Source organism: Lepidothrix coronata, unplaced genomic scaffold (assembly GCF_001604755.1).
Source record: "Lepidothrix coronata isolate B3197 unplaced genomic scaffold, Lepidothrix_coronata-1.0 Scaffold12, whole genome shotgun sequence".
Lineage (NCBI taxonomy): Eukaryota > Metazoa > Chordata > Aves > Passeriformes > Pipridae > Lepidothrix > Lepidothrix coronata.
In genome coordinates, this window is record NW_016690192.1 from 8934975 (window position 1) to 8962970 (window position 27996).

General features: G+C 35.7%; 1 protein-coding gene across 10 annotated transcripts; it reads right to left on the reverse strand.

Annotated features, from left to right (window-relative positions):
* Window positions 1-2: 2 nt before the first annotated feature.
* Window positions 3-27996, reverse strand: ODF2L (outer dense fiber of sperm tails 2 like). 10 transcript variants are annotated; one of them, XR_001873264.1, is made up of 19 exons: window positions 27937-27996; window positions 27162-27281; window positions 24124-24186; window positions 23820-23891; window positions 22436-22552; window positions 19302-19487; window positions 18686-18795; window positions 16578-16713; window positions 15823-15933; window positions 14542-14646; window positions 14145-14171; window positions 12698-12754; window positions 11133-11218; window positions 10884-11046; window positions 10102-10227; window positions 9329-9619; window positions 6634-6773; window positions 2313-2446; window positions 3-961 (listed from the first exon to the last, which is right to left on the reverse strand). XR_001873264.1 is itself a non-coding variant. In XM_017805650.1 (16 exons), the coding sequence occupies exons 4-16, from the start codon at window positions 23835-23837 to the stop codon at window positions 9491-9493; spliced, it is 1371 nt and encodes a 456-aa protein (XP_017661139.1). In that variant the 5' UTR covers window positions 23838-23891; window positions 24124-24186; window positions 25937-26003; window positions 26143-26272; the 3' UTR covers window positions 6786-9490. The 10 variants fall into 10 exon arrangements, 8 of the variants coding, with proteins under 8 accessions (XP_017661139.1, XP_017661140.1, XP_017661141.1 ...); XR_001873263.1 differs by lacking the exons at window positions 3-961; window positions 2313-2446 and adding an exon at window positions 2615-5492; XM_017805650.1 differs by lacking the exons at window positions 3-961; window positions 2313-2446; window positions 6634-6773; window positions 27162-27281; window positions 27937-27996 and adding exons at window positions 25937-26003; window positions 26143-26272 and having other exon boundaries at window positions 6786-9619.

Sequence of the window (27996 nt, forward strand, 5' to 3'; positions counted from 1 at the left end):
TTTAATGAGCAATTCCATGACAAACAAAACATTCAGGCATGAGAGTAACAAACAAGCAGCCACAGGGATGTAGGTTCGTTCCTAGTCTGCTGTATTTCTGCTTTTGGACAGCTAGAGGTACAGTTTGAAGAGAACTACTGGCACAAGCACACAGCTGAAGAGAGCATAGAAATCATTCCCAAGGTTGTATTGAATGACAATATTTTTTTTAAAAGAAAAGTTATACCAACATTTTCCAAGGTATAAACTGGATCTTGTGTATGTGCATTACATTTCCACTGAGCGCCTAACACGTGGCTGTGATTGAAAAATGTAAAAATTCCTCAAAATCTGGGTTTTCTTGGGGACGGGAAGAAAGAAACCAAGGTTCTAGGTTTAGCCAAGTGTATTTATTTTTGAGGGCTGATTTTGTATCCAGTATTTATTTTTGAGGCTGATTCCTGGCCTTACTGACTGCAATGAACTCCTCGTCAACAAAACAGCACAGAGATACAGCCACTTTGTCTGGTTTACTCTGCTTCACAAGCTCTCCAGCTCTGAAAGTCTATTTGAAACTGTGAGGAAGGCAAAGAAGCTTTTCAGATTCAAGCAGACTGTCCTTCCTTGAGGAAAACTTCCCAACCACCACTGATGATGCAAGGGACAGAATATCCTGTGCCAAATAAAAGCAAAGGGCTGCTCAGATTGTTCCAGATCTACGTGATCCTCAAGGCAGGAAGAAAGACTTGGGGTTTTTTGTTTACCATGGCTGGCTGTGCCTGGGACACAGAATATGTCTTTGGTGGGACAGGACAGTTTCTCAAGGGTGAAACAGAGTTCACTAGGAATACGAGTGTTCATATCTCTCACCAGCACTTTTACTGGACCTACTTCGGTTGTTTGACAAGTGGGCATTTGGTCCTCTGCAGGATTTTCTGTTCTTTTTGCATCCCTGTAGTCCCTTTTTTTCCAATTTGATGCCCTAGTAGGAAAAACACAGGAGATGACATATGCCTGAGCTGCTAACATTGAAAGATGCATTAGATGCAATTTTACAAAAATTAGGGTCTGTTCACTGCAAGCACAATTTTACAAGAGTTTCTTTGTCCAGCATATGAACCATAGATAGTCTCAAAGCAAATAGAAGCAAATTAGCAAAGTCTGATGTACGGTCAGTATTTAGGAACAATAAAGTAGAATAAAAAAAGGTAATTTCTTCCAGGGTATTGCCCATGAATCTGAGACTTTCTGGGTGCTTTACATAAAGTTTTACGGTTTGACATATGAGTAAAACTTTCACCTGATTTTACTAATTTCAATCATTACCTCCTTTCTTTTATAAGATCAATATACTTGATAAGAAGAAGGGTTTCAGCTAATGAGGGCAATATAATTGAAAGGCTATTCAACATCCTTTTTCTTGAACAAATATTCCCAAGAGTCAACCTCAACTTATTATTTGGAGTTTAAGGTTAAGAACTACAACCCCCCTGATTATTTATTTAAAGGAATCCAAATATAGCTTCTTTTAATTCTTTAGTACCTAGAGAATAAAACAGCTGTCAGCAATCTGTTCTTCTGAGAGGCGTTCATAGGAACACTAAGTCTGTTGTTTCTAATTTCAAAAATACAACCATAGTCAATAGTCAACCGCAGACAGGTGTGCAGTCCAAATATAAATTTTGTATTTGCCAGCACATATGCACATTAAATATGAAGATCATAATACTAAATTTTACACAGTGGAACAGTAAGAGCTCTAAAATTAATATCAAATGCCTTGACACTGTCAGATGGTTACCAGGTGCCTTACACCATGAATTTCACATTATTAGGACACATTTTGTGGTACAATATGTCATTGAAATTGCCAAATTCAGGCGCTGAATTATGTAGGGTAAAATTTCTCATGCTGGACAGATTTAAGTGGCTTAATGCATGGAAGTTATTTTGTCCCATGGGCTCTGTGAGCCATAATATAGACATTTTGAAGTGGGTAAGCTAAGGATCACTGAACAAGGTCACCTGGTAAAGTGGTGCGACCCCACTGTTTATGGCCAGATTGAATAGATTCACAATTGTCTATAGTTCTAAATAAAACAAAGTCCCAGCTTCAGATTTTACTTTGCATACAGTGAGTAAAAAAAGTATATGATGTACTCCTGGCCATATGATATACTCACTGGCAAAATTCCTATGGAGTTTTAAAAAAACTCTGACCACTGACTCTAAAAGGTACTATTATAATATCAAAAAATGAAATAGATAGAGACTGAGCATAGAAATAGAAGTTGCTTCATTTAGTATAACACATTGTGTGAATTAAAACTTACTTTTTGTCTTTGTTTCTTCTCAACTAAGAACAGCAACATGTCTGAGGATGTGTGGAAGAACTTGCGTAGAACCTCAAAATAAAGATACTGAAGTTCCAATGGAGTTTCTTTTCCCATGAAACAGTGCACAAACACTATTTTTAAAAAAGGAAGGGAGAGGAAGTTGAGGAATGAAACCAAGCATTCTAAGGTATTCCTGTATGAGAGTCCTATTTCATTTATCCAGGAATAGTGGATGTGCTGGACAAAAGGAGCATATTTTGACATGAGGGCACAATAGCTGCAACCATGAACATTCACACTCTCACTTTGCTCACAACTCCCTTTTTTTGCAAGCTTGTGTGCATGCCTGGAATGTCCACACATTTCTTATACAAATGTTGGACTGGAAATTGTCACCACGTGTGCCTCCATCTCTAAGCACTGGAAACACACTCTCTGCTGCAGTGGCTGGGAGCACCTTCAGTGAACAACCAGGACACCATCAAAAGCCATTGAAGAGGCAGAATAAACAGAGCAGTGTACTGATAGCGTTTTATTGCTTTGAAGGAAATATCTGAGACTGGTAGTGACCCAGAAAGCCTCTTTAATTGGCCTATGGCTTTTTATTTAATAAAGTTTTGATAAGCCCAAGTTGATCTTGAGTAATGTATTGGTATGGAAACAATCTAGTTCAAAGGACGATTAATCCGTTCCAGTGTGATAAATGTTAAGCAAGGATAATTAACTCCAGATTTTTACATTCAAGAACTTAAGCTTCTGCATGGCTAATCAAATACATAAAATGGTAAGGTAATGCAGAAAGTCTGATTGCATCTCACATGGCCCACCAGAAGCCTCATCTATCAAAAAAGAAATAATCTCATTCTCGAAGCAAGTTGACAGTGCAGTCAGATATTGCACCTAAAACTATCCATTTCACATCTAGCCATCCATCCAAAACATAGTGGTTGGGCATTCATCTTGGAAGGATATCTGTAATCCACATGCTCTTTCACACGACTTTGCCAATGTATACGAGTGTTCATTTTGATCTCCTGTTGGAAGTACTCAATTTATATCATCCTAGATCAAAGTGGATGTCAAATCACTAAAATCTGGAATCAAATCTGGCAACCTTGAACATACCTTTAAATAATTTGACCACATGTAGTGTACAGTTCTCAGATGCATCTCCATATTTTGGGAAGTGAAGTCTGACATGCAAAATGAAGTATGAGATTCACTACCAGAAACTGATATTTATCCAGGAGGTAATAGTTACCATAAAGCACCCTTTTCCCCTTTTTGAATAAATGATACTGTGAGACTAATAAGACTTCAAACCATAAGTTTTTGCCAAAAAAAAGGGAAAAACCAGTAAATTTAGAATGTTTCTGAATAAGTAAGGAGATTGGTAGAGAACAGTTTGAGGGGGGGCAGTTGCTATTGTAATCTTCCTGTAAGATTTGGGCTACTTGTGCTAGAGGCAAATAGGAAAATTATCACCAGAGAATAATTACCGAGTTCACACTGACACCTTTTTGGCATGATTGCCATGTTTCCGGTACTTGATTGGTCAAATTACAGCTGTCACTGCAATGTGCCATTTTTGAAGAAAATGAAATGGTTATTCAAAACAAAGTCTTCACTGTTGAGTTGTATAATCCTCATGAAGTACATCATCTGGAGTTTCTGAAACCTCCACAGCTGAAGTAAATACCAAGATGCAAAGCAAAGACAAAATGGAAATGAGTAACAAGTCTTGGGGCTAAATTAAGTCTTCACTTGGACTGTTGCAGCTGCAGTGAATAGAAAACTCAGGCATTAGACTCTAATGTGTGCAAATGTTTCTCCAACATAATTATGATCTGACTTCCAAAATAGGTTTTAGAAAATTATAAAAAACTATGTTTGTTTCTGCCTGGAAAAAAGTTTGAAGGAAAGAAGTCACTTAAAGAGTTGCAATGTTGTTCGAAGAAAGGACAAGCACATCACCAAGGTGTCCTTTTGAAACTGTGGAGTGTGATTGAACCAAGTAATGAGAGTTTGCCAAAAGCACAATAAGATAGGATGCTCAGAGGGATTGTGAGAAATCATGCTTGGGCACTTGAAAATTTTCTACTTTGTTTGACTGTTTAAAAGACACCTTCACAGAAAGAGACACAATTTTTCATTATGAGATGCTGAAAAGTGCTCCAAAATGGGCAGAAGTGGACGGACGGAACAAAGTTCCTATTTTAACACAGAATTGTAGTTCATTAAAAACTGTGAGAAGACAGAAGAGAAATTAAAAACTTGACATTCACCATTCTAAGTCAGATATAATGCCGAGAACTGAGAAATGATTAGATTACTAGAAAGAAACAAGACTAATGGTATAAAACTTTTCCTATTTCCAGACATTAATTTGGTAATCGAGGCCAGAAGAGCTGAAACCTAGCAAGCAGCATTTTACAAAAAGCAGGAACTGAAGCTGATACCACTGTTCCCAGTACCCCTAGCAGATGTGAGTTGCTTAAACACTAAGTTTGGGAGTTTGGAACCATGTCAAGAATGCCATCAATAAGCAGCCCCTAGCAGGATTCAAAGGATATCTTCTGCTATGCAGCAGCATGGAGTTTCTGTTTCTGTTATTGGGATTTATTTCACTCTGTGGAGCTTCTTTTTGTTTCAAATGTTTGGATGATGGGTCTACTAGAAACATGTCATCAGAAGACAACCACATTTCCCCTCCATTATTATATGTGCACACCAAAAGAGAAATCAGCAAGACTGCCACCTCTGAATGCTCCTGGTTGGGGAAATCTCCCGTGAAATACAAGCATACGAAGAAATATTTAAATGTCTATTTCTGCATCACATGTGCTTCAGAATATGTCAGAGCCTGAGTATAACTGCAGTGGGTTACTAAGGGTTGGAATAACATCAGTAAACGTCAGAACAATAATTGGACACTCAGAGAACTTGAGCTCCATTTTTACATGTAGAGACATTGTAAGATTATATCTCTTCGTAAATATCCATGTGAAATTTCTCCTAAACCACAATCTTAATAAAACAACTTAATAAAAATAGGAAATTTATTTGAAATGGAAAAACCCTGATTTTTTATTTTTTGCACTCTGGCAAAGGATTTGCACAAATGCTTGAAAGTTCCTAGGTTTGGCTCTTTCTTCAGATTTCTCCAGATTTTTTCCCCTAGAAAGAGAATAAAATGTTAATACAAAACAGTTTGAGTTTTGCATCATATTAATATACTGATTTTCTCAATAAGAGAGAAGAAGAGGAAACCTTCCTGTGGAGGAACAGGCAATGTCCTGAGGACAACCTGAAATGCCAACTTAGCATTTTTGCACTTCAAAAATATCTTTGACATTTATAAACATCCATGATGGTAAAATTGAGGCTGTTAAAAATACATGGTTTACTTCAGTAGTTTATAATTCACAGTGGCATTTTAGTGGGTGGAGTTGTAAATTAGTAAGTGGACTGCTGCCACAGCAGAGTAGGCTGCTGCTCTGCAAAGGAGAATCTTTGCTAAGAATAGGAATGTGGTCACGATGATAATGAACAAGGGCTCAGCCTGCCTGAAACACTGATGGGAGATCAGAAGATGGTTGTTGGATGTGTAACAGCTGCTCTAGAAATTAGATGTTATCAAAGATTTGTTTGAAAGATTGAATTGGATGAAAGGCATTCAAAGCTTAACCAGAAAGACCTGGTTTCAATTTTTAGTAGCACCACCTAAAGGCAGGGTAGCAAATGAAATATTTATGTTGTAGATAAATTGGAAGGTACTATTTTACAGCCAACAAAATGCTATGTTTATTCTGCTGCAAGAGGGTGGTAAGATTGCAGCAGTCTATACACATAAAAACATCTTTTTCCCTTTTGCTTTTAAACAAAGTAGATTAATCTGCCATGAAAGCATTATAATATGTTAATCAAGTATTTGATCTGGTATGTCAAACACTCAAACAAAAAACTCAGCTACTTCCTGGAAACAATATTAATGTTCTCAATAAACTCAGCATTTTAAAGAGATTTCCTGGAGCAGGGAGAGGGGGATGAAGACAGGGAACACTTATGACTAGGGTGATTTGTTTTTCGACTGTTAGCTGTAAAAAGCCTTATCCCAAGGTTGCAAGCCAACCTTGGGAAAAGGTTATATCAGAAATCAGGAGTGAAGGGTGCAGATAGATAGATGTGGATGGCTAGGTAAAAAACATGCCACCTTCAAACTTTTGGACACTTTACTTACTGAGAGCTGCTATGAGATTGCTGTTCAGCCAGAAGTAGAACAGAAAATATTATGAACCCAAATGCGTAACAGACTGACCTGCATGACTGCAATAACTTCATGGTTTTGACTGCTTGAATTCCCAATCAGCAGACATCAACACAGTGCTCTCACTTTTCTGGCCTTAAGAACCATTCTTGAGCTATGTCAGCCTTAAAGCAATCCACAGGAAACTTTCACTGAAAAAGCAAAAAAAAATCTGTATGAAAACATTGTGTCTACTTCACACCCTGCACAACCCTTTCCTATGGGGCCCTGCTTTGATCCCTGTTTGTGCTGGCCAGCTCTCAGCCCCCCAGCGCACTAAGGGCTGCACACAGATGTTACGCTGCTGAACAGTTTGTCAGCAGAGTAAAACAGGTCCCCTATTCTGTAGAAAAATGAACAACAAAGTGATTTTATCACAAAAAGTTTAATCTGGCTCTTTTCTGATTCAGGACAATGGACATGATCACAGTAGAAGACATTTTGAGATGCATGATAACAGTCCTTCCTTAAACTTCTCCCAGATACCCAAGTGTTGATTTCATTCACCATTAAATAGACAAAAGAACTTCTCAAAAGGCATGGTGTGCTAGTAACCTATCACACTCCACTGAGGACTTGTCCATATGGTGCTCAATGATTACTGTGTGTTTTCTATAAAGATATCCCTTAAGCTGGCACATGTCTAGCACAAAATTATTGAGTATCTGTGCTCCTACTAGAAAGATTCCATCTTACAGTAGAATTTATAGCAGTTTTTGTGTCATAGATAGGAAACAGAAAAGAAGAAGTTCTTCTATCAACCTTAGGCTACTAATAAGCTACTTGGCAGACAGGATTAAAGTGGGTAGGGTCCCAAGTAGCCCTAAGACTTATGCTTCTTGGTTTAAATTCTGTGTTCCCATGCATTAACATATCTAAAGCATATTGCAGACTGCAGCAGGGAGTAGAAAGCCCAGGTCAGCTCTTTAAGATCTGACAGTTTCCTACATGCCTACAATTTAACCTAATTAAAGCTCTGAAACTGTAATTTTTTAATAATAAAACTAGAAAAAGTTTTATTATTACAGAAGAAGTTTCATAGAAATAAAATAAAGAATAAAGAAATAAACCACAATAGCTTTTTTCTCTAAATGAGCTAAAGATTTTTAAAATGCAAACACCATTATCAGCTAACACCAGTTCAAAAAGAAACTGAGAAAAATCTAGTGATTTTGTGACTAGCAGCTCTATTTCTACCATGCAAAAAAACCCCAAACAAACAAACAAACAAACAAATAAACAAAAGGGTAATGGAGAGCCATAAAAACCAAACAGTACAAACAAAAAATGAAAAAACTATCTAATTTCCTGAATAGCAAAAGATAGTCTGAAATGAAGTTACTGTACATTGCTGTATCATGTAGCAATGAAAAGTGTTCAGTTTTTCATTATGACCTTTTGAAAACCAGTCATAGACTGGATTGAACCATTTATTTCTAAAATCTTTCCTTCATAGATGATGATTTTCAAAAATGTTTTGATATTTTATAAGTAGCACAAGCAGAACTAAATGAATACAAATATTTCTGTGTGTGTTTAAGGTAACCCCCCTCTCCACATTTAACAGAAATATTTTTTACTAGCATGTCATATATAATAAATTATAATTTTACTTTTAAAAAGTGCACACAAGCAGATCATTAGTACATTAGTATTTGTTAGGATGGATAAGTTTTTGCAAAAGACAGAAAAGAAAAAACATCAATGTTCAACACGTTACAAATAACTAAAAATGAAATAGAATAGGTATTGTCCATGCACAAACTAACTTATGTTTTCTGTCAAAAAATATGAATTATTAATTAGATGTTGTAAATTACATATATTTAACTGAATGCACTACTTCTCCAAAAACATATCACGGCATATATCTATAAAACCAGGTAGAATTTAGAATTAAAACCAAAATCAGAACTGGTTTCTGTATTATCCCTATATCAGTTGAATATTTACATGTGTTTAACCTGAGGCACAATTCAGTCTTACTCAACTGCAGCTCGTGAGCTCAAGCACAAATACTTAAATATCTTACTGGACCTGTGTCACCATGAAAGGGTATATCAGCACATTCAGAGCTTAAACTATATATGCATTTAAAATACTTTCCTACTTATATTTGCAAAATATTACTTCAGTATATTCCTGAGCATTATGGAATGTAGGGCAAAAAAGGCTGGACAGGACAGCCTCGTGGTGGCAACTCTCCCATGCAGTGCAGCAGTTCATGACATATTGGTGCTAAACTACAAGGAAAAGAAAGGAAGGGAACATAATGCTCTAAATTTTTGCTTGTCTTAGTAGGTTAGATGTCATTTTCTCAGGCAACTAGGTTTCTACAGTAACAGAAGTGTAATGACTGATAAACACTATATAATTCCGGATATTTAAAATATGCAGATTACTGTGCAACTAGTCCATGGGTGTTTTCTTCCTCCACGTGATTTGAAAGATAGCCTGTGATCACCTGCATTTACTATGGACTAAAAGGACACATGTAAGATTTTACAGCACAGAACCTAACATAAGGTAGTAAATTCACAGACCAATGTAGAACTTTGTGTGCATACCCCACACTTACACTCCTGCCACTGCTGTCATGCAGTCTGCCTTTTCACTTCTGTGCCATGAACAGTACAATTGTTTATATCAGTAATACCAAGTCCACTTCCTATATGACCAGCCAGTAGGACATACAGTAATGACTGACCTGCTTCTCCCTGCCCACAACAGACATTTTCCTAGGGAAGAACTAACATTAGAGTACTCAATCCTGCAAAATACTATAAGACCGCAACAAGCTTTTCTTCCAGCTTTTCCTTAGAGCCAAATCTTGAAAAAAGTTTCTTCACTTTAAAATAGGTTAAAGAGTTCAGCCAAACATTGTTATGTATGCAGCTTTCAAAAACTGCACATAATTCTGGATGCTCTGGTTCTTGTTCTCTGACTTCTGAAGGCTGTTCTCCAGCTCTTTTAAACATATTTCATGGTGCTTTTCATTCTGGTAAAAAAGGAGAAATACAAAGCAACTTAGAAATAAAATGTAAATTAATCAAAATAATAATCTAAGACTACTGGTACTTAATTTTGTAGCCTTACTTACTTGTAAAAGTTTTAAGAGGCTCTGCAAAACCAAAGGTGATAGAAAAGGCCTCAAAACATTGAAGCTTTTATTTGTGTTAAGTAAGGAGCAAACTGAACATGTTTGAATAGTTTTGTAATCCAAAAAGGCCTTGGAACATAAAAAATAACTTTCTGAATTTTTATCATGAAAGATTCCTAGCATCTCAAAACTATTCTATGGACATCTGTTAAGTCAATGGGAGACGTCAATGTACAAAGTATGTTGTCAAGTTGAATTAATTTGCTGTTCTGAAAAGAGTGTATCAATTGTATTAGTGGTGTGTTTTCAGTTAAAGGAATTTCTGTAAATGGTGATGTGGTAAGTAATTTCTTAAGTCACAAACAGTATTATTTACTCACATGGTGAAATATGCAGAGGAGTTGTTTTTTTTCTTCTTTCCCCTCTCTCACTTCAGTTTCAAGAACTAGCAGTTTTGTCTGAAAAGCTTGTTCTTTGTATGACATTTTTTCCTGTTCTTCAGCTACCTATAAAAGTAATGAGAGAGAAATTATATATATTTACACTTTCTTAAAGCCCAAATTAAATTATTTTCTTATATAGCATTAATAGCTCTATTTCATCTAATACTTTACTTGTTTCCCATGCACAGAAATTAAATAAACCTGAGAAATATTCTGGTTAAATTTGAAAGATGTTTTGATTTGAAAAAAAATGCAATATTATTGGGAGGGGAACCTGTTTTAAACTCATTTTTAAGTTAAGCCAAACTTGTAATTCTTTGAAAACCAAATAAATATCTTCAGAGAGTATTGAAAAAAATCAGATAGTTTATTTCAACATGACTCATCTGAAATTACAACTTCATACATATTTTCTGACTAAACTAATATAATTCACTGCAATGTAAATTTCCACACTTCCTCTTGCATTTGGTTTACTGTTTGCATCCTTTCTACGAATTGCAAAACTGAACTTAATATTGAAAGCATGCAAATTCTTCCTTTAAAAAGAGAAGGATTTCAATACCAAAGTTCTTGTGGGGTTCCTATTCCAAAGAAAATAAAAGGCAAGATTAAGCTTATCTTGTCCCATCATTTTTTCTCAAACACATTTGTTTTTAATGCTGTTTTTAAATAGAAAGTGGCAAACAAGATTGAGAGATGTTTTAAATCACCAATACCATTTTTCTCCCTTTTTCCAAAGCAGATTCAAGTTGTCTGGTTAATGCATTATATTCTGCAATTTTCTCTTCAAGCTTCAATTTACTGCACTGAAGACTCTGATCTTGTGTTCTGAGCTGACAAGCAAGTTCTTCATTCTGAAATTCCATCTTTCCCAATTGCCTTCACACAAAACAGATTAATGCATTATAATTCACTATAACAGAAAAGTGTAGGAATTAATTTCCATCAGATTTTTTAAAGGTTACCTTTTAAGAGCTTCATATTTCCTCTGAATGTTACAGTTCTCTTCTTCTAAGGAAAGACTGCCCATAGAAGTTACATTATTGTCATCCTGTGAAAAGGATAATTTGTTTCTAGTTGAAGAGACCTATATGCAGGATCTTGCTAGACTAAAGTAAGCTTGCCTATTAAAATCCAATCAAACAATTTAACTGAAATTTCAGATAAATGTTATACTATATTCAGATAAATGCCATATTATATTCAAGTAAATATTATCTTGTATTTAAAACAAATAAAGTACAGCCAAAGTAGCAGACTAAAAGTTTGTGTGAACATGTTAAGATTGAAAGCCTGCTATGTAACAAAATGAAGTCCTGAAAAACTTCATATGCTGCTCATGCAGCCTTATGTATTAGGAGTTGGTCAGGTCTACCTCCCAGCAAAAAAAAAGCTCCCTCACACTAGAGTCACAGAAAACATAAAAATAATACTGCATATATATGTATGGTTATTGCAGAAAAACAATGTAGCACGGGCAAAGAATTTTGGAAAGAAGTGATTACAAAAAAGACAACCAGGTTCATGAAAGGAGGTATATCAGCAGCAGAAGCTGAAGAAAGCAAGAAGTCAAACTATTTTCCCTTGCCCAGCATGCAGAGGGCTGAACTTTTTTTACATGTTTTCTTTTAAATCTCAGAACATCTCACTAGCGATGAGATTATTGTTCTTGCTACCCCCCATCAACAGCAGATTAACAATAAACTGCCACACCAAGAGCCTTCTGGCACCATTATTTAAAGGGACAGCCACCATCATTCACTGGATTACCTCAAGCAGTCCCATCCAACAACTTGAGCTACTCTGCCTGATTTTGTTTGTGTGAATCACAGGCTGTTCAGCTGGCAGACTGGTAGTAGCAGAAACCAGTTCCCCTGAAACTCAGAAGAGTGTTTCTGTACATGGTGCAATTGCTTCAAAAGGAATTTTCCTAAATTCTGGTCATAGGTTCAAGAGTCAGAATCTTTAAAGGACATCACCAAGACCTAATGCTGAAATTTAATTACTGTTCCACCAGACTAGTGATTATATGTCCAATTACTTCACTATACTTAAGAGGTTCTTTTGCACTTTTTCAGGAAAATGTAGTTAGATTGAAATTACATACATCATTTTACACGATGTATTAATTTTGAACCCTGAAATTCATTGTTGCCTAAGTAGTTCACTAAGCAATTATGGATTTATAAGTTTATGAGCATTCCTGGAAGAATTATTTAAAATGAGGCAAACAAGAACCAAAGTTGATGTTATAAAGATCATCTTGACATGAAATTTAAAACAAAATCAAGAGCTATGACTTTTATAAACGTATGAAATCTATAGGAACACAGAGGCTCACTGTGCTTCAGCTGAAGTTTTCCCACTGACACAGGAAGAAGGTTAAACCCCTTTCCCATCCTACTGATTCAAAAACCTTTGTTATTTGTGTTAGCAGACTATCCTCATCTAACTCAAAAGCTCATTAAAAAAAAAAAAACACAACAAAAAACCACACACAAAAGAGAATAAGAAAAAATCCTAAACTTACCCTGCCGTTGAAACTGATGTCACAGAAAAAAAAAGCTGAAGAAAATTCATACTCAGACTTTGAAGAAAATACAAGCATTATGTTAAAAACAGCCAAAAATAGAAATTATCCTATTAAAGCATGTTTTAAAAATATTTAATCAACTAAAATAATGTAATAATTAAAATACTCTACAACAACAATGTAATTTATCAGATTAAATATTGTATGGTTTATGAATTAGTTATTAAAAACAAAGGTAGAATTAAATTATTTCACTATACACAAACAATAACTAGATTTGCACGTTTATTTCTAGAGAAGAATTCTTCAATGCATCTCAGGACATAAGCATTCAAAAAGATCAAGAATATGCTCACTCTGAAAGTAACTACTCTTGTGACATAATGAATTCACATGAATACAGTTGGCAACAGTTTTATTTGCATTGTGTTATTTCTACAGAAGAAGCTTTTGATTTATGAAGCAAATGACAAAGGAAACTGCAACTGTCACACACGCTAACAGGAAAAAAAGTCCCAAAGACTTTTTCCACATAATTTTCTCATTTATCTTTAAAAATCAGCATGTTCTAACCACGTGAACCTGCAGCTTCCTAAGGGTTTTGGATTTCTGTGCATGGATCCTTTTTCAGAACATAAGTGTTTGCTGCTTTTCCTCAGCTGCTTTCAGCAAGTCACAAACATGTTCTAACTCCTTTAACTCAGCCTCTGTTTTGTCCCTCACCTGCATAGTAGCATCACAGGAGAAAAATGCAAGTGTAAAACCATAAATTTATTGTTGTAGTACTTTACGGATTTCCATGTAAGTAATAAAGCTGAAATTCTACACAAATTGCATAATATCACCTGTTTTATAAAATACTGACAAAGATCCAAGTTAACCATTGGAGAAATTCCCATCTCTGACTACATTTCCTTAAAGTCTCAGTAACACTCACAAATTATGCATGTCTTAGCAGTTCACCATGCAATACCCAAACCTGGATTTTATTTTTATAGAAATACATTTTGGGAGATGGCATACAGACACACTAAGTAGCTTACAGAAAAAATTCTGACCATACAACTATTGTAGTATTTGAAAAGAAAGCAGCACCTCATGGCATCTGAAGCCACATAGAGTGGTGTGTAAATATTATTTGTGAGATAAGAAAATATTTTTCTGCATTCTAAATTTCCATCATGGAAAAATAAAGTTAGTATGAAATAAAATGAACACCTAAGATGCTTCTCTGTGAGGACTAATTCTGTACTCTGAAACAGAACATTGCAGGCAAAGCCTGTCCCTGTCTCAGCTTTATTGCTTAAAAGAATATGTATTTTTATGAGTTATGGAACTGCGGAAAGTGATTTTCATACCAATTTTGTATCTTTTTCAGATGTTTAAGAATGTAGTAACTGTGTTCCAGTATTTAGCTCCATCTGCCGAAAAACTTAAAACTCACCTCTGAATTGATTCTCAGTTTTAACAGCTAAAAAAAAAAAAAAAGCAGCCTTACACTAGGTTTGCTTCCATACAGAACTTTCACAGCTGTTCTGTTGAGAAGCCTAGTTTCAAAATCACCAACAACAAATCACATTTTTGAAAGTGATAAAAGAATGCTGGAATTCTGAAATAGCAGCCCAACTCCTTAGTCGCTGCTCCAGGAAACATTTCTCCCCTGTTTGCAATTGTGTGGTATCCAAAAAACTACCAGCTCCAGAGAGCAGTTAGTAAAACTCTCTTGTTTAAAAACAGGAGATAGTACCTTGTGACTTCTAATAAGTGGATTACAATAATGTAGGAAAGATCAGTGTGCTACAGAATTGTTTGGAAACATGCTTTATTACTGTAAAACTTACCTTATCTTCTTCCAAGCATTTGTTTTCTGTTATTTTTTTGTTTTCATTTAAGACTCTTTCATACCTAGATTTCAATTCCTCTGCTGCTATTTGTAGCTTTTGTACCTAGGACAACATATATTTTTCTTATATATTTGCAAGGTCTTTCTTTTAAATACAGAAAAGATAGAATCATTAGTATGAAGTATAAAGGAAAACTTTTGATTTCTAAATAGTATCTTAATATTTGTCATTAGTTGAAGTTATTTATTTTCATTATCCTACTCACCACAGCAAGTATAAAAGGGTAATCAGGTAAAGAGCACTGTCGTATCAATATTGTGTTATCAACAATGGAGAATGAGCTACAGTTGTGCTAGAGAAGCAGCCAGCATGACTCACATTTCTCTCCTCAGATAACAAGTATCATCAGCACTTTCACCTGGAGTCACTACAGCTACGAGCGGGGGAATTTCACTTCACTCACTGCTTAAGGCTGGCTGTTACATGGAACTACATCTCCCATCTTAAAGCTGGCAACAACTTTAGTTATGATGATGCATTTCACAGACAAGGTTCACTGGTTGTACTTAGATTTTGTATCATGTCTTTTCCCTTGTCAATGATTTTAAAAAAGAAATATATGAAGAATGACGGTGAAATGACGTCTATACAATAGCAGGAATATATTTGAAATATATTTGAAATATATACATATTTCTCTGTGAATAAAGCCAAATGAAAAAAAAAAGGAATTGATAAAAAGCCCATTTTAAGTTCGGTTTATTTGTTTTGCTGGTATTTTCAGTGTGGATTTACCTATTTTAAAAAAAAGCTCACATAATATATATTTATTGAATGAACTTGAATTTCTTGAACTTAATTGAATACTGGTATACTGATAAAGATATGACCCAGTAAGAGGTAAAATATCATTGGATATGTCCACTGAAGACATCAGATTCAAACTTAACTTTTAAAATATACAGTTTACTGGGTTGTTAACCTGCTTTTTAGGCAGCAGATCTTCTCTAAGCAGTATGCAATTAGCTCTGTTGGCTTAAATGAGCTTTCACTGGGCTTCACACAGTTCAGTAGGGATTATGTGTACTAGTAACAGTGTGGGGACTACTCTGATGTGGTTTGTAATAGCACTCTCTTCTATCATACTCAATGTTACGACAATAATACAATAACCATAACAACAAATCTGGTCTATTACAAACAAAACCTTTATTACTTCCTCGAAACTGCTAACAAATTTTAAAAAACACACTTGAAGATTTCAAACATGCTAGTCACCTCATTTTTATGCTGTTCAACGAGATTTTCCTGCAGCTTTGCCTTTTCCTGCAGATGTAGCAGCTCATGTTCAACAGAAACAGTACTTTTCTCCAATGTAGCAATGGAAGCCTTGATTAAAACATAGAAAATATAAAAATTTCAATGGTGTTATTAAAATAACAATATACAATATGATTTTACTAGCAAGTGACCTGCAGGCATTAGAAAGAATGACACCATTATTTATCCTGTCAAACAAAAATGGTAGTCCACAGTTCATTTGTCAGTTAACAAGAACATTTACCTTGGAGGATAAATTCAATGCAAAACCTGTCAACTCTTTAGAAGTTGAAATTAATAAGGTAAACTCAGTTCTTTAATTTGAAAGAAAGTTTTACAAACTCATACTTCATATGAGGACATTAAGATTTGACTGCATAGTTTGAATAAGGTTTAATAACTTTGTGCTGCTTTTCCTTACATGAATAAACAGTACAATTTCTAATTAAGCAATTGTGTAGCTACTGACAGTAAAATAAATAGCATCCTTGTTATGCAGATGGATCATCAGACAACTCTGTTCCTTGCTTTGCCATAAATTACCACTGAAATATTTTCAATGTCTCATTTACACTTACTATAAAAAATGGATGACAAAATTTATTCTACAGGTTAGGGATCTCTACACAGAACATCCAGAGGGAATTAATGTGGTTAGTTCATTATGTATCAGAAATGTAGAGTCATTCAACAATGATTTCTAATGGTCTCACCTTTAATTTTTCATTTTCAAGGTAAATCTTTTCATTTTCAGAATTACCAGAATTTAGCTTCCTGAGAATTTCCTCCTCTGAGTTTCTTCTCCATTCCTTCCTTCTTTCCAATTCTTCCAGCAGGCTTGTGATCTGACTTGTTAAACAGGCAAGAACTTCTGTATAATATACAATGTTTCCAAAACTCTCACTATGAAAATCAGCTTGAACCTCAACACATTCTCCTTCATTGCTTTTATTTTATATATACATATATAAAATATATATATATATAAAGGGGAGAACGCATTTAAGTATTCAAAGAAAGGAGTATCTACTAAAATAAGAAATTCCCCAAAGGAAGACAGTTTCTATTCCAAGGAAATGGTCCTAGTTCAATTATAAATGAATTAATTACGTAGAACACCCTGCCTCATGCGCAGCTCCAGAGCAGCCGTCAATCAAAAGGTCAGTCTGGAAGCACACCCACACCACACCCTCTGGAATCCCTACCCCAGCCTCTGACTGGCTACACCACCCTTCATTCCAGCCTGGAGCCCCAGAGTGGGCAGTGAGCTGGAAGTCCTGCCTGGGAGGGGTGGCCACAGGGGCCAGAACACATAAATACAGCAGTACATGGTTTCTGTTTCTCTGTCCTGGGGCCAACCTCCACCGTATGAAGCTCCACTTCCATAGGACTCTATGACAGTAGCTGTTTTTCTGTCATTCTTCTCTTAATCTCTTTTCTCTCTTTTTCTTTCTTTACTGCTTTTTTAATATTTTGGGTAACTTAAAAGCACTGGGTTGGATTTTGCTAGGTTGTGTGGGTTAGCAAGTGCCAGTTCATAGCTTTGGTGGAATGCTTTGTTTTGGTTGTATGTTACCCCTTTTAAACTTTTGCCAAGATCTGTATTTTCACCCATATTTATCAGTAAAAGTGTCTTCTGAGAAAACATGTGCAATGTTTTCTCTTTGTGCTATTTCAAGGTGTTAAAGAACTGAAGGCTCTGCAAAAGTTCAGTGGGTGTTCTTTTGGAGCCTTATGAATATTTTTAATAGTAAAACTCCTGGTTGAGCTTGTCATTCCGTGGCTGGGGTCTTACAGCCTCACTTTTTCTTTTCATGTTAATAAAGTTAACAAAATTTGTTTTGCTGTTTAGTCGGTCATACACTGCTTAGTAGAACAAGTCTTGTTAGAATGGTACATTTCAAGCAAAGACTTATACTTTCAGCTGAAATAAAACCAGTAAAAAAACAGCCAGAAGCAGAATGAGTATTTGAGAGAAGTATCATAAATGCATCACTTTTCTTGTTCTTTCATAGATGCCATCTTATATACACTGGACCAATAGTGGGCTAGAGAGATTTCTGGACTGATGTTGTGCACCTGCACTCCTGTTAAATATTTGAGAATGAATCAAGTTCTTTGTAAAATAAACATTGTCTGAGACATAGAATAAAGGCACCTCACAGTTCCTTTGCCTTGTTTGAATTATAGTCCATATTTCTATTAACAGAAAAGGTAAAAAAAGATTTGTCACTATCTGCTGAAGAAAATTGCATATCCTTCCTATGAGTACATTAAGATTTGACTGCATAGTTTGAATAAGGTTTAATAATTTTGTACTGCTTTTCCTTACATGAATAAACTGTTCAAATGGACACCTGAGAGGAAACCTTCTCTATCCTCTGGTGAGGTGAGACATTAGTGGGGCTGAAATAATTTTAGTATCATCAGTCTGAAGTAGAAACTAGAACCCCAAGAATGTTCTTCTATACTGTGGTAGATACAAGGGTTAACACTCAAGCTGTTGAATCAGTTAATAAATCAGTGGTTATGCAGAGGCAGCATAGTAGCTACTAGCAAGTTCAGGCTAATCAGAAGTATGCAGGGGAAAGAATATTCCCCTTTACCAGTAAGGAACATAAAGATTTAAAAGAAGGGAAATGCTGCAGAGAGAAGGCTAAAAATCTTAAATTTGTTCTTATTTCCAACTTCTAAATTCTGCTCAGAATTTTAGAGTATTAATAAGCTCATTTACATTGTCAACACTGAGTACTGCACTAATAAATATCAACACTACATGACTACAGAAACAAAAAGAAAATAGATCAACAGTCCAACTTACTTCTTAAGATCTTCTGTTTGAATTTCTAACATTGTCTTTTCTTCAAGCATTCTATCATGCTGGCTTTTCCAGACATCAGCAGTGGACAATATCTCACGCAATTTGACTTCCTAGAGAATGTAGAAGTCATAAATTATGTAACAGAAGAATGCCATTTAATTCTACAAATTTTTTTGAACACGAGAGCTATTTAATATAAGATGCCTTTATTGGATCTCCCTTGTACAAAGCAATGTAAATTTTGTCTTTTCTCAAAGTAAAATAAACAAAACTACCCATATTGTTCTGAGTTAGTTGGTACTTATCCATAAACAACTAACAGGAAGACCAAGAGAGGTTTGACCAAAAGCTGATGAGACTCCTCTTACTTACTACAGTTTGAAGTGTACAACCTCATGACTTAAGACAATCGCTAAATTTTAACAAAACAAAGGTAGTGAATACTAAGTTTGCATGTCACTTACAGCAACCCTTTTCTTAACCAATGAGCAACAAAATAAAAGAGATACAAGCACAGCATGACCAAACAACTTTTTCTGTTTGCCACAGGTGCAAGTCTTCCAGTTGTTCAGTTTAAACAGTACAGCACAACATCGCTTACTGCAGAGTCACTCACATGTTCTCTTATTTTGGAGGTTAAATTTTTTGCAGCTTCTTCAAAGAATTGAGCTCTTTGTTTCTGGGACCACATTGCTTTTTTCAGAGCAATCTTGTTTTGTTCACTTGTTTCCTTTAAGGCTGACTTCTGGTGCTTGTATTCACCAACTTGATGTTTCCACTTTGCTATTTTCTTTTCTAGATTCTGCAACAGAACTAGACATCAACTCTTCAAATTCTAAACCCCACAGATATTTTTGTGATATAATCAGGAATAGCAGTTACATATATAATCTGTTTCCACAATATCTTTGTATCTCAAATGTGGTGGTTGATACAATTAGCTAGTTGAGATACATACAGCAGTAGACAAAAGAAAATACATATTGGGAAACTCATTACAAAGATCTGGAGAAGAGGCTGAGAAGGTGCAGAAGCAAGGAGTAAGGCAAAAGATAATCTAAACATCGTTGTGTGCTCTTGGAAATGAATGCAGAATTTCAATGTAGAAGGCATGACATGGATGTTAAACCCATTTATGAGTGGGAAAGTAACATTGTTTCGTCATTCCTAGAGACTGATTTCTGTAAAGAAGATCACCTTAATGATGCTACCAGTGATATGCACTGATATCCATAGTGACACACACATTACAGGTCTGGAGATAGGCTGTATGACTGTATATGAAATTTTAATATGAAAGCTAATATCTTGGATTTAGTTTTTTTTAAAGTCAGGAAGGTAGGATAGGCTGGGTCTTTTCTTGAATATATGTATTACGATATGTTCTGATTAGATGACAATATACTACCTTCTTGCAAGATCTGTGAATTTTTTCCATGTACAAAATGGCCCCACTCTATCAATAAAACAGATTTGTTTAGTGAAGAAATGATTTCTAAGTGAAACAGAAAATGCAAAAAGAATAGATTTAGCACTGCCTTATCCACAGCAGACAGTTGTTTAAAGATAATTAAAACAGGCTATGATGAAGCTTAACCACAGTGGTAAATCACACATTTTAAGGGCAACTTCTAAATATCATTTCCTGAGTGCTTGATTTTGCAGCACTCAAGAAATAAAATACATTCACATTAAATGTATTTTAATGCATTTAATTATCAAACATGTACAAAGCAGTCGAGATGAGAGCTGAGTTCTACAACTGCCATTATACTATCTTCTCTATTGCTGTTATTTCTGACTAACTAAACTTTTATATCACTCTGATGAAGGCAGTGTACTGATCCCATTCATTTCAGGAGGCTGGCCTCTCTAACTTTGTGACTTTTGTATTTTTCATCTACATACCACATAAATATGAATGAAAAAAACCAGTGGGCGTTAGAACACTACATGATGATGTACAACAAAAGCCATACTAGATGCTGCTTCAAGGAGAATCTCAAATCCACATGAAAATGACCAAACTACCAGTGGATAATGACTTTAATAAAGGCAAGTGTAAATCCCATTCATACCACTTGTTATTCTTCCATCAGTGTAAATAATTTTCTCAAATCAGTGATAAATATTCTAATTGTAAGAATTATTTCTGCATTTGTTTCCTTCATTGTAGTCTAGGTCTGATACTAAATTATGTTCTACAAGAATGAAGACCTACTACTTAGCTACTGACTATGTTAATGTGCCAGCCTTATTCAAGATACACTTTGCCAGTTGCAATAAAATATGCATATTATGCACAAGAGGGTATTTCTGAGTATAGTCCTGCTAATGGCCTCGAAACTTTTACACAATCAATGCAAAATGTATGTGGTTTTCCAGGCAAAAGATGGTCTCAAGTCCTGGCATTCACCAAAAAGTAGAAGTACTACTTCAAATATAAAACGATAATAAAACCCGCAAATATGAAGGAAGTTGTTTTCCTCTATAAATGCTTACAGGGCATCTAATACAAAAAGATGTGACTTGATGGGGTGGTAGATGAACACCCTCAATAAATACAGAAATAGAAAATCTGAGTCTATGTATGGATTTTTTTAACTGTTGGTATAGGTAAACAAATGTTATCCCCTGTTATAACCACAGGGGGTCACAATCCCACTAAGAATAACTGCTTTGGGCATTAGTCAGGGACTGCTGTAAATTTAAATTGAGAAATAAATTCCTAAGGGTACTGCTAAACTTTTGCAAGCTTTGTCTAGATATTGATAAAATCATCACCAGGATTAAAGCTAGCCACCGATTTCAGCAGTTTCTGAAAGCAAACAAAACCTTTAAATAAAGATTGAATGAAAGTACAGCTGTATATGAATTTTACTTTAATGTCAATATCATTGAAATTCTATAATTGTATTAGATGGAACAAGAAAGCAATTTTTATTTAGAAGAAAATGCGGTATTTATGCAGAAATAGACATGTGTGACTTGAAATTGAGTTGATATAGGTTGCTTAATAACTTCATATGACACAATTAATAGGGGATATACGGTAGTAAAAGAAGTCTGGAAATTAGAAATACATTATTTTTAGCCAACGTTTTCTCATTCATGCCTATGTTCTTGACAGGTTTCAAATACTGAAATTTGAGGCCACATACAGCTCTAGCCTCTCACACATGACCTCTTCCTTGTCTTTTTCTAAAGCCAGCAACTGATTCAAATGCCCAAATTTAACTCTTGCTTTCTAGAATAAAAAATGGAAATAATTTAACCTACCTTAAACAAAGAGAGATTAGGCATTAGTCTTAAGTGTTTCACTTTCAGTTAGTATTAAGAGATTTATTGATTCCTTCATAGACAATGAAAACAGGGTGTGGTTCATCATCCCTATATTAGAACAGAAACAGGACTTGCCTATCTCTTTCTTTTGACTATATTGAGACTCTCTCAGGATCAATACCTGTCTTCCAGATAGCACAGTTAAGTGAGTGCAAACACTTCTATATTTGTTAAACTTCGCTTTACCAGAACTGCTTATGTGCACAAGTTGAGAAAAGAATAAAAAAAGAAAACAAACAACCTTGCAATTCAGATAATGTGGTCAGGCAGACTGTGCAAATTATAAATACGTATGATTTTTACTGTTCAGGATTTTTCTTTTATCAAAAATATGATTTCAAATCTGAACACAATAAAGTTTTGCTATTTTTTTCCAATAAACTGGAACACAAGTAAAAATCTTTTGACCTGTATTTTTACTTTTAATTCACCATTTTCCGCTTCTTTTCTTTGAATCTGACACTGCAGGTGAGCTTGTACTTCCTTTACTGATCTTGACAGGTGGTTTCCTTTCTGTGTATTGATCTAAGAAAGAGAAATAAACACAAATCTATTGGTCTATGGAGATATGCTGTATGATGCTCTCTATATTGTTTCTACTTTGACATATTTTCTAACTGACATTCGAATGTCCTCAAAAGCTGGAAAAGATAAAACATGCTCTACAAGTATATTTACAAGCAGTAGCTTGTTACTATTAGTATTAATGTTAATCAGAAATCACAAACTTGAAACACTGTATGTATAATTGATGCTTCATATTTAATCTGACTTTAAGTAGTATGAATAAGGCCTGGAAGCATGAACACAAATCTAGCTAGCAGGATGACTAAAATTAAGCTACACTGATCAACTGTACTCTGCCTAATTAGACTTGATCTTCATTAAATTCCGAAGACCACCACCTGCTATTAAAAGTATTGATACATTTAATTTAAACTGTAATTTTAGGGCATTACATATATCATAATGGAAGAGGCAACTTTTGTCATCAGAACTTGGGTCAGATGATTCTATGAAATTTCTCCCACCTTGATTCCTTTGGCTCATTCTAAATAAGAAGTAATCAGGTAGAAAATTGTCATATTATCAGTACAGACCAAAAAAGCATTGAATGCTTCCATGCAAGTGTTCATTATAGATACCAGTAAGAAAGGTAGACTCAGACTCAATCAAATATTGATGAAAATACCATTTATTGAAGATAACATAAGAAGGAGCATAGAAAATCATTTATCCCTTCAGATGCTGGGTACCCTGAATTGTTCAACGTTAGATAGATCTCTAGTCAGACCAAGGCATGCTACACAGATCCCACCAACACTGAGGTCTGCTGGCATTGTGGTCTTCAGTATCTTTATAGGCTTTTCTGTTCAGCATTTCTATTTTCAAGAAAAAGGATGTTTCTACGAAAATGTGCTCCTTCACTTCAGGATAAAGACAAGGACATGCCTAACTGTGAACAACATCTGTTTAGTTTACTCCATAATACTTCCCTATAAGTGCTTTTTTAACAGAACTATTGCAAATCAGTATATGAGAGGTCAAAAGCCCCACTAGTCTGGATGTGTGCCCTTCCCTGAACCTTGGGACATTAGTGTTAAGGATAACCTGTATCCTTACTAGGATTGGATACAGTCTTGATGGTCTTAAGATATTTCTGTAGGAAACATCTTTCAGTATTTTACTTTTTTCATAGATCTTTGAAATAATTACTTTTCTCAAAATTTAAATTTTTAATTAAGAATCTAGTACATTGGAAGAAAACATTCCAACAGAAGTGACCACTCACTTTTTCACACTGAAGCATGGATGAAAGTTCTTTAATCTGTTTCTCTCTTTCAAGTATTTTTTTCCTGAGATTCTTCATGAAAAAAAAAAAATAACAAAGAAAGTATTTTAATGTCTGTACACAATAATGCAGCAATAAAGCATACTGACGAACATTTCAGCTGTAAAACTTAGATTCCATTTTGTGACGATAAACCACAAATATTCCCACTTCGCCACTGTTACTGGAAATAGTATGACCCTGTGATGTAGCCAATTTCAGATGTATGGGATAGAATAAAAAAATAAAATTTTAATTTACTTACTGTATTTTGAGTTTCATTTTCACTTAGCTTCTGTATCAAAGTGTCAATGATTTCACTGTTTAACTGCAACACAGGAAACATTAAAAATTACCTCTGATTATAACTGATTTAGCATTTTTTCAATCGTTTTAAATTGGTTACATATCATTTGCTACATTTTCACATCTGGTACACATGAATATAAAAGCTCAAATATTCACAAACTTAAACCTTTAAGATTCAATTTATTTTGTGCATAGAACTTTGTAGCTGAAGGAAACAAACTATGTTTATTCCATAGACCTACTTCTCTCTTAATTTTAGCTAAAAGGGCTTTAAATGTCATAAATAAGTGTTATTTAAGCACATATATAGTCAAATGGCAAAAGTATTTGTAGAACTTGCAATGTTTCAAGGAGTAATAATAAGTACTAAAGCCTTTCAGGAACCTCAGTTAGATAGGAGAATTTGAAGATTGAACCAGAAAGTATAGGATGGAAGATCACAAAAATCAATCTACATTAGCTCTTACTAGAAATTCAAAAGAATTTATGTGCCTGTGATATTGTCAACTAAACTTGCTGTTTCAAATTGTCCAACTGTGTGTGTGTTGTGTAATTTCCCATTTAAAAGAAATAGACTTGTGTGACTTTCAGATTGCAAATTCCATTTCAATTTCACTAATGGGAGGATAAAAACTGACTCAAGCTGGAAGCCTCAGAATCAAAAGTTTTACTACAACTCCTTCATTTAATCCTGTCCTGCATGTAATTCCTCATAATGTTCTGTAATCTCAATCCCATGCCTATCCGTAAAGTCAGTCCGTGGACCTCAATTCTGCATCCGGATTTCAACCTCTGCATCTACTGCAAACTTATTAATACTGTATTCAGTAGCAGTCCTAACCTTTCCTGACTAAAGTGAGTAAGATTTGCTATCAGAAAAAAAAAATATATAAACAGAAATGCTGTTTTGTGACAGCATAGTAATTTATCAGCAAAAATGGAAGTACTTAGAAGACTTCCCAGAATTGAGAAGTGACCAGAAACCTAAATCACTCATCCCGTCTTCCGATTCTTAGGAAATTGTCTTCCCCACAGTTTGTTCTTTATGAACTTTCTGTCTTTTTGTTGAATGATCAACAAAAAGCCTCATGCTGTAAGAAAACTAGTACTGTCTATGAAAACCTGAAAATCAAGAATATTTTCTTCAAAATTAAAAATAATGTTCAGAATAAGCATCCATTTTCATTAGCTTCTGAAAGAGAATTAAGAAAGTCAGCAATGACAAATCACATTTAATTTTAAAAGAAATCTACATTCTTCACTCCACTGAGTTCCATATGACTCTACTGTTATACAGAAATTCAATCTGATCCACCTCCTGTTTTAACATACATAGTTTGCCAAATTCCTTCCAAATTCTTAGGAACTTTCTTGGTGCCCAGGACATAACAAACAAACAAAAAAAATCTTCCCAATACATCTATTAAAGAAAATTACAAGACTAAATGTTTCTTTCACACTTGTGTGAAAAACATACATTTGCATTGATTCTATGTTTATGCCTTACATATTTTCCTAGGTGATGTTCTAGACTGTCAGATTCTTTGCTTTGATCAGTAAAATATTTTTATATTTTACTGATCAAAGTAAAAAATCAAAATATAAAAAAAAATATAAAATCAAAAGCCATCTTGGATGGCTTTTGTAGTTCTATGATAACCTTTTTTATATGGCTGAATCAGTGAACAGAGCTTTCCTGTTTCTCCCAGTTGTACATATGTTTTCCCCTAAAATGGCCCTCATAATTATGTAACATTTAGTTTACTTACAGTTAGGTCACTGATCTTGTTAATTCAAGCATATCAACATAAAATAAGTCAGCTCTTCAGGAGAATCCTTCAGGAGAAATTTTAAAGGTCAAAGAATCATTTAGGATTTCCAAGAAGGATAAAAGCCTGTGATATCACAGGATGTACCCCCAAACTGTTTGCTCACAGAACACACCTCATCTACAAGGCAAAGGCAAACAGTTTACCTCCAATGAAGGTGAAGGCCAAGACCTGCTCAGACATCAGTGTTGTTTTGCACAGCAGACTTCTTCCAATTTGGAGGTGGCAATGGCTTTCGTCTTTTCACAGTTTGGCAAAGCTCTTCACCAGGCAGGGCTGCTCAGGAAAATGATGCTGCCCATGTCATGGCAAGTCCCGAGCCATGTATCAGGCCTACCACCTGAATGCATCTCCTTCCCCCCCCTCTTCCTTATTAAGGACCCTCACTCCTTCTCCAAATGTCTCTCTTTTGACTCTCCCCTTCCACACCAGCATGACTGATGCTCTCACCAAGCACGAAGTTGTCTGTGTACTCAGTGCTCCACTGACTACTCATTATTTTTTCAGAATTGGATTACATTGCCTTCTCCACCCACCATTTCTCCCGTGCTCAGCCTGTGCCAGGTGCATCTCCATCAAAACAATTTGTCAGACTAAAGGTTTATATTCTTACCTCCATATTCTCCTTCACATAGTTGAGAAAATTAATAACAGAATTCGGGGAGTTCCCAACTAAAATGATCGCTTCTCACAGAATCAGAATGCAGACTGCTCTGCTTCCACCTGTTGTCTTAAGGCAAATAAGTACACTCCAAACATCTAATTTTTTTAATTAATATATATACGTGTGTGTGTGCACGCACACGTCTTGTTTTATTACAGGCTTACATTTCCCAGCAGACCTCAAACTGTGTAACACAGTGCAACTCTGTAGCTTTTTCTTGGCCATATAAACAAAACTAAGTTCTTGAATTTAATTACTTCCTGTGAAAACAGCATCTTGGAAGATTAAACATCATGCTTCATATATTATCTGTGTAAGTAGAAAAGAACAAATACAATTTTTTACATGGTTTCAGTATACTGTTGCTGTGTCCAGCACTGTCACCCATTTTTTGAAATATCACCTACTTCCCATCTAAAGCCAGGAAAAATATTTTGAATATTTTTAACAAAGTAAATAGAATTTAAAATATCAAGCCTAATAGGAACAGAATGAACTTGCCTCAGTAGCATGAGGAAGAATAAACTTTTCCTGAGGATCAAAGTCCACTAAAGGAGAAGTACAGTCAAATACAGGTAAAGACGAGGATGATTGTGATGATGATGACATTTTGTTTTATTGCTGTATAACAAGACAGTATATGTTAACATATATTGGTGTTCTGTGAATCAGTAACTAAAACATTATTGGCATCCCAGGTTGTTCCCACTGCAGTGGGACCAGTGTACCAGACCAAGTAAACCCCAGACACTTTAGAGATGTAACACAGCCAATGCAACTGAAATCTTGCACATATTGCTATTCATAATTTGCAATCACTTAGGCAGCACTGAATTCACATACTTGGTACACAGAAATCAAATCCCTCCATGGCAGAAAACTGAACACAAGGAGGTAGTAAAACTCGCAGCTGCGAGTTCCCACCTGCACGGATCCCGGCACAGAAGGTGAGGCGCTGGGGCACAGGACACCCAACGCCGGCCCCCGCCCCGAGCCCAGCCTCAGGCTCTCTCTCCTCGTCAAACGCCCCTGTACCCACCGCCTGCGGCTCCTGCTCCTGGGGTGTCCCAGGGTGACCCCTCCTTCAGGGCCCCTCCCGCTGAGCAGCGCCCCCTCAGCACCTCTCCCGCGGGACAGTGCCCCTCAGCACGGCTCCTGTGGGGCAGTGCTCCCTCAGCGCCTCTTCTGTGGGACAGTGCCCCTCAGCAGGCTCCTGTGGGGCAGCGCTCCCTCAGCGCCCCTCCCGCGGGTCACTCCCCGTCACCGGCGTCCCCACCTGCGCCCGCCGCCCCTCACCGCGGTCGCCCGCCGGGAGCCGTTGCCGCAGTAACGCGAC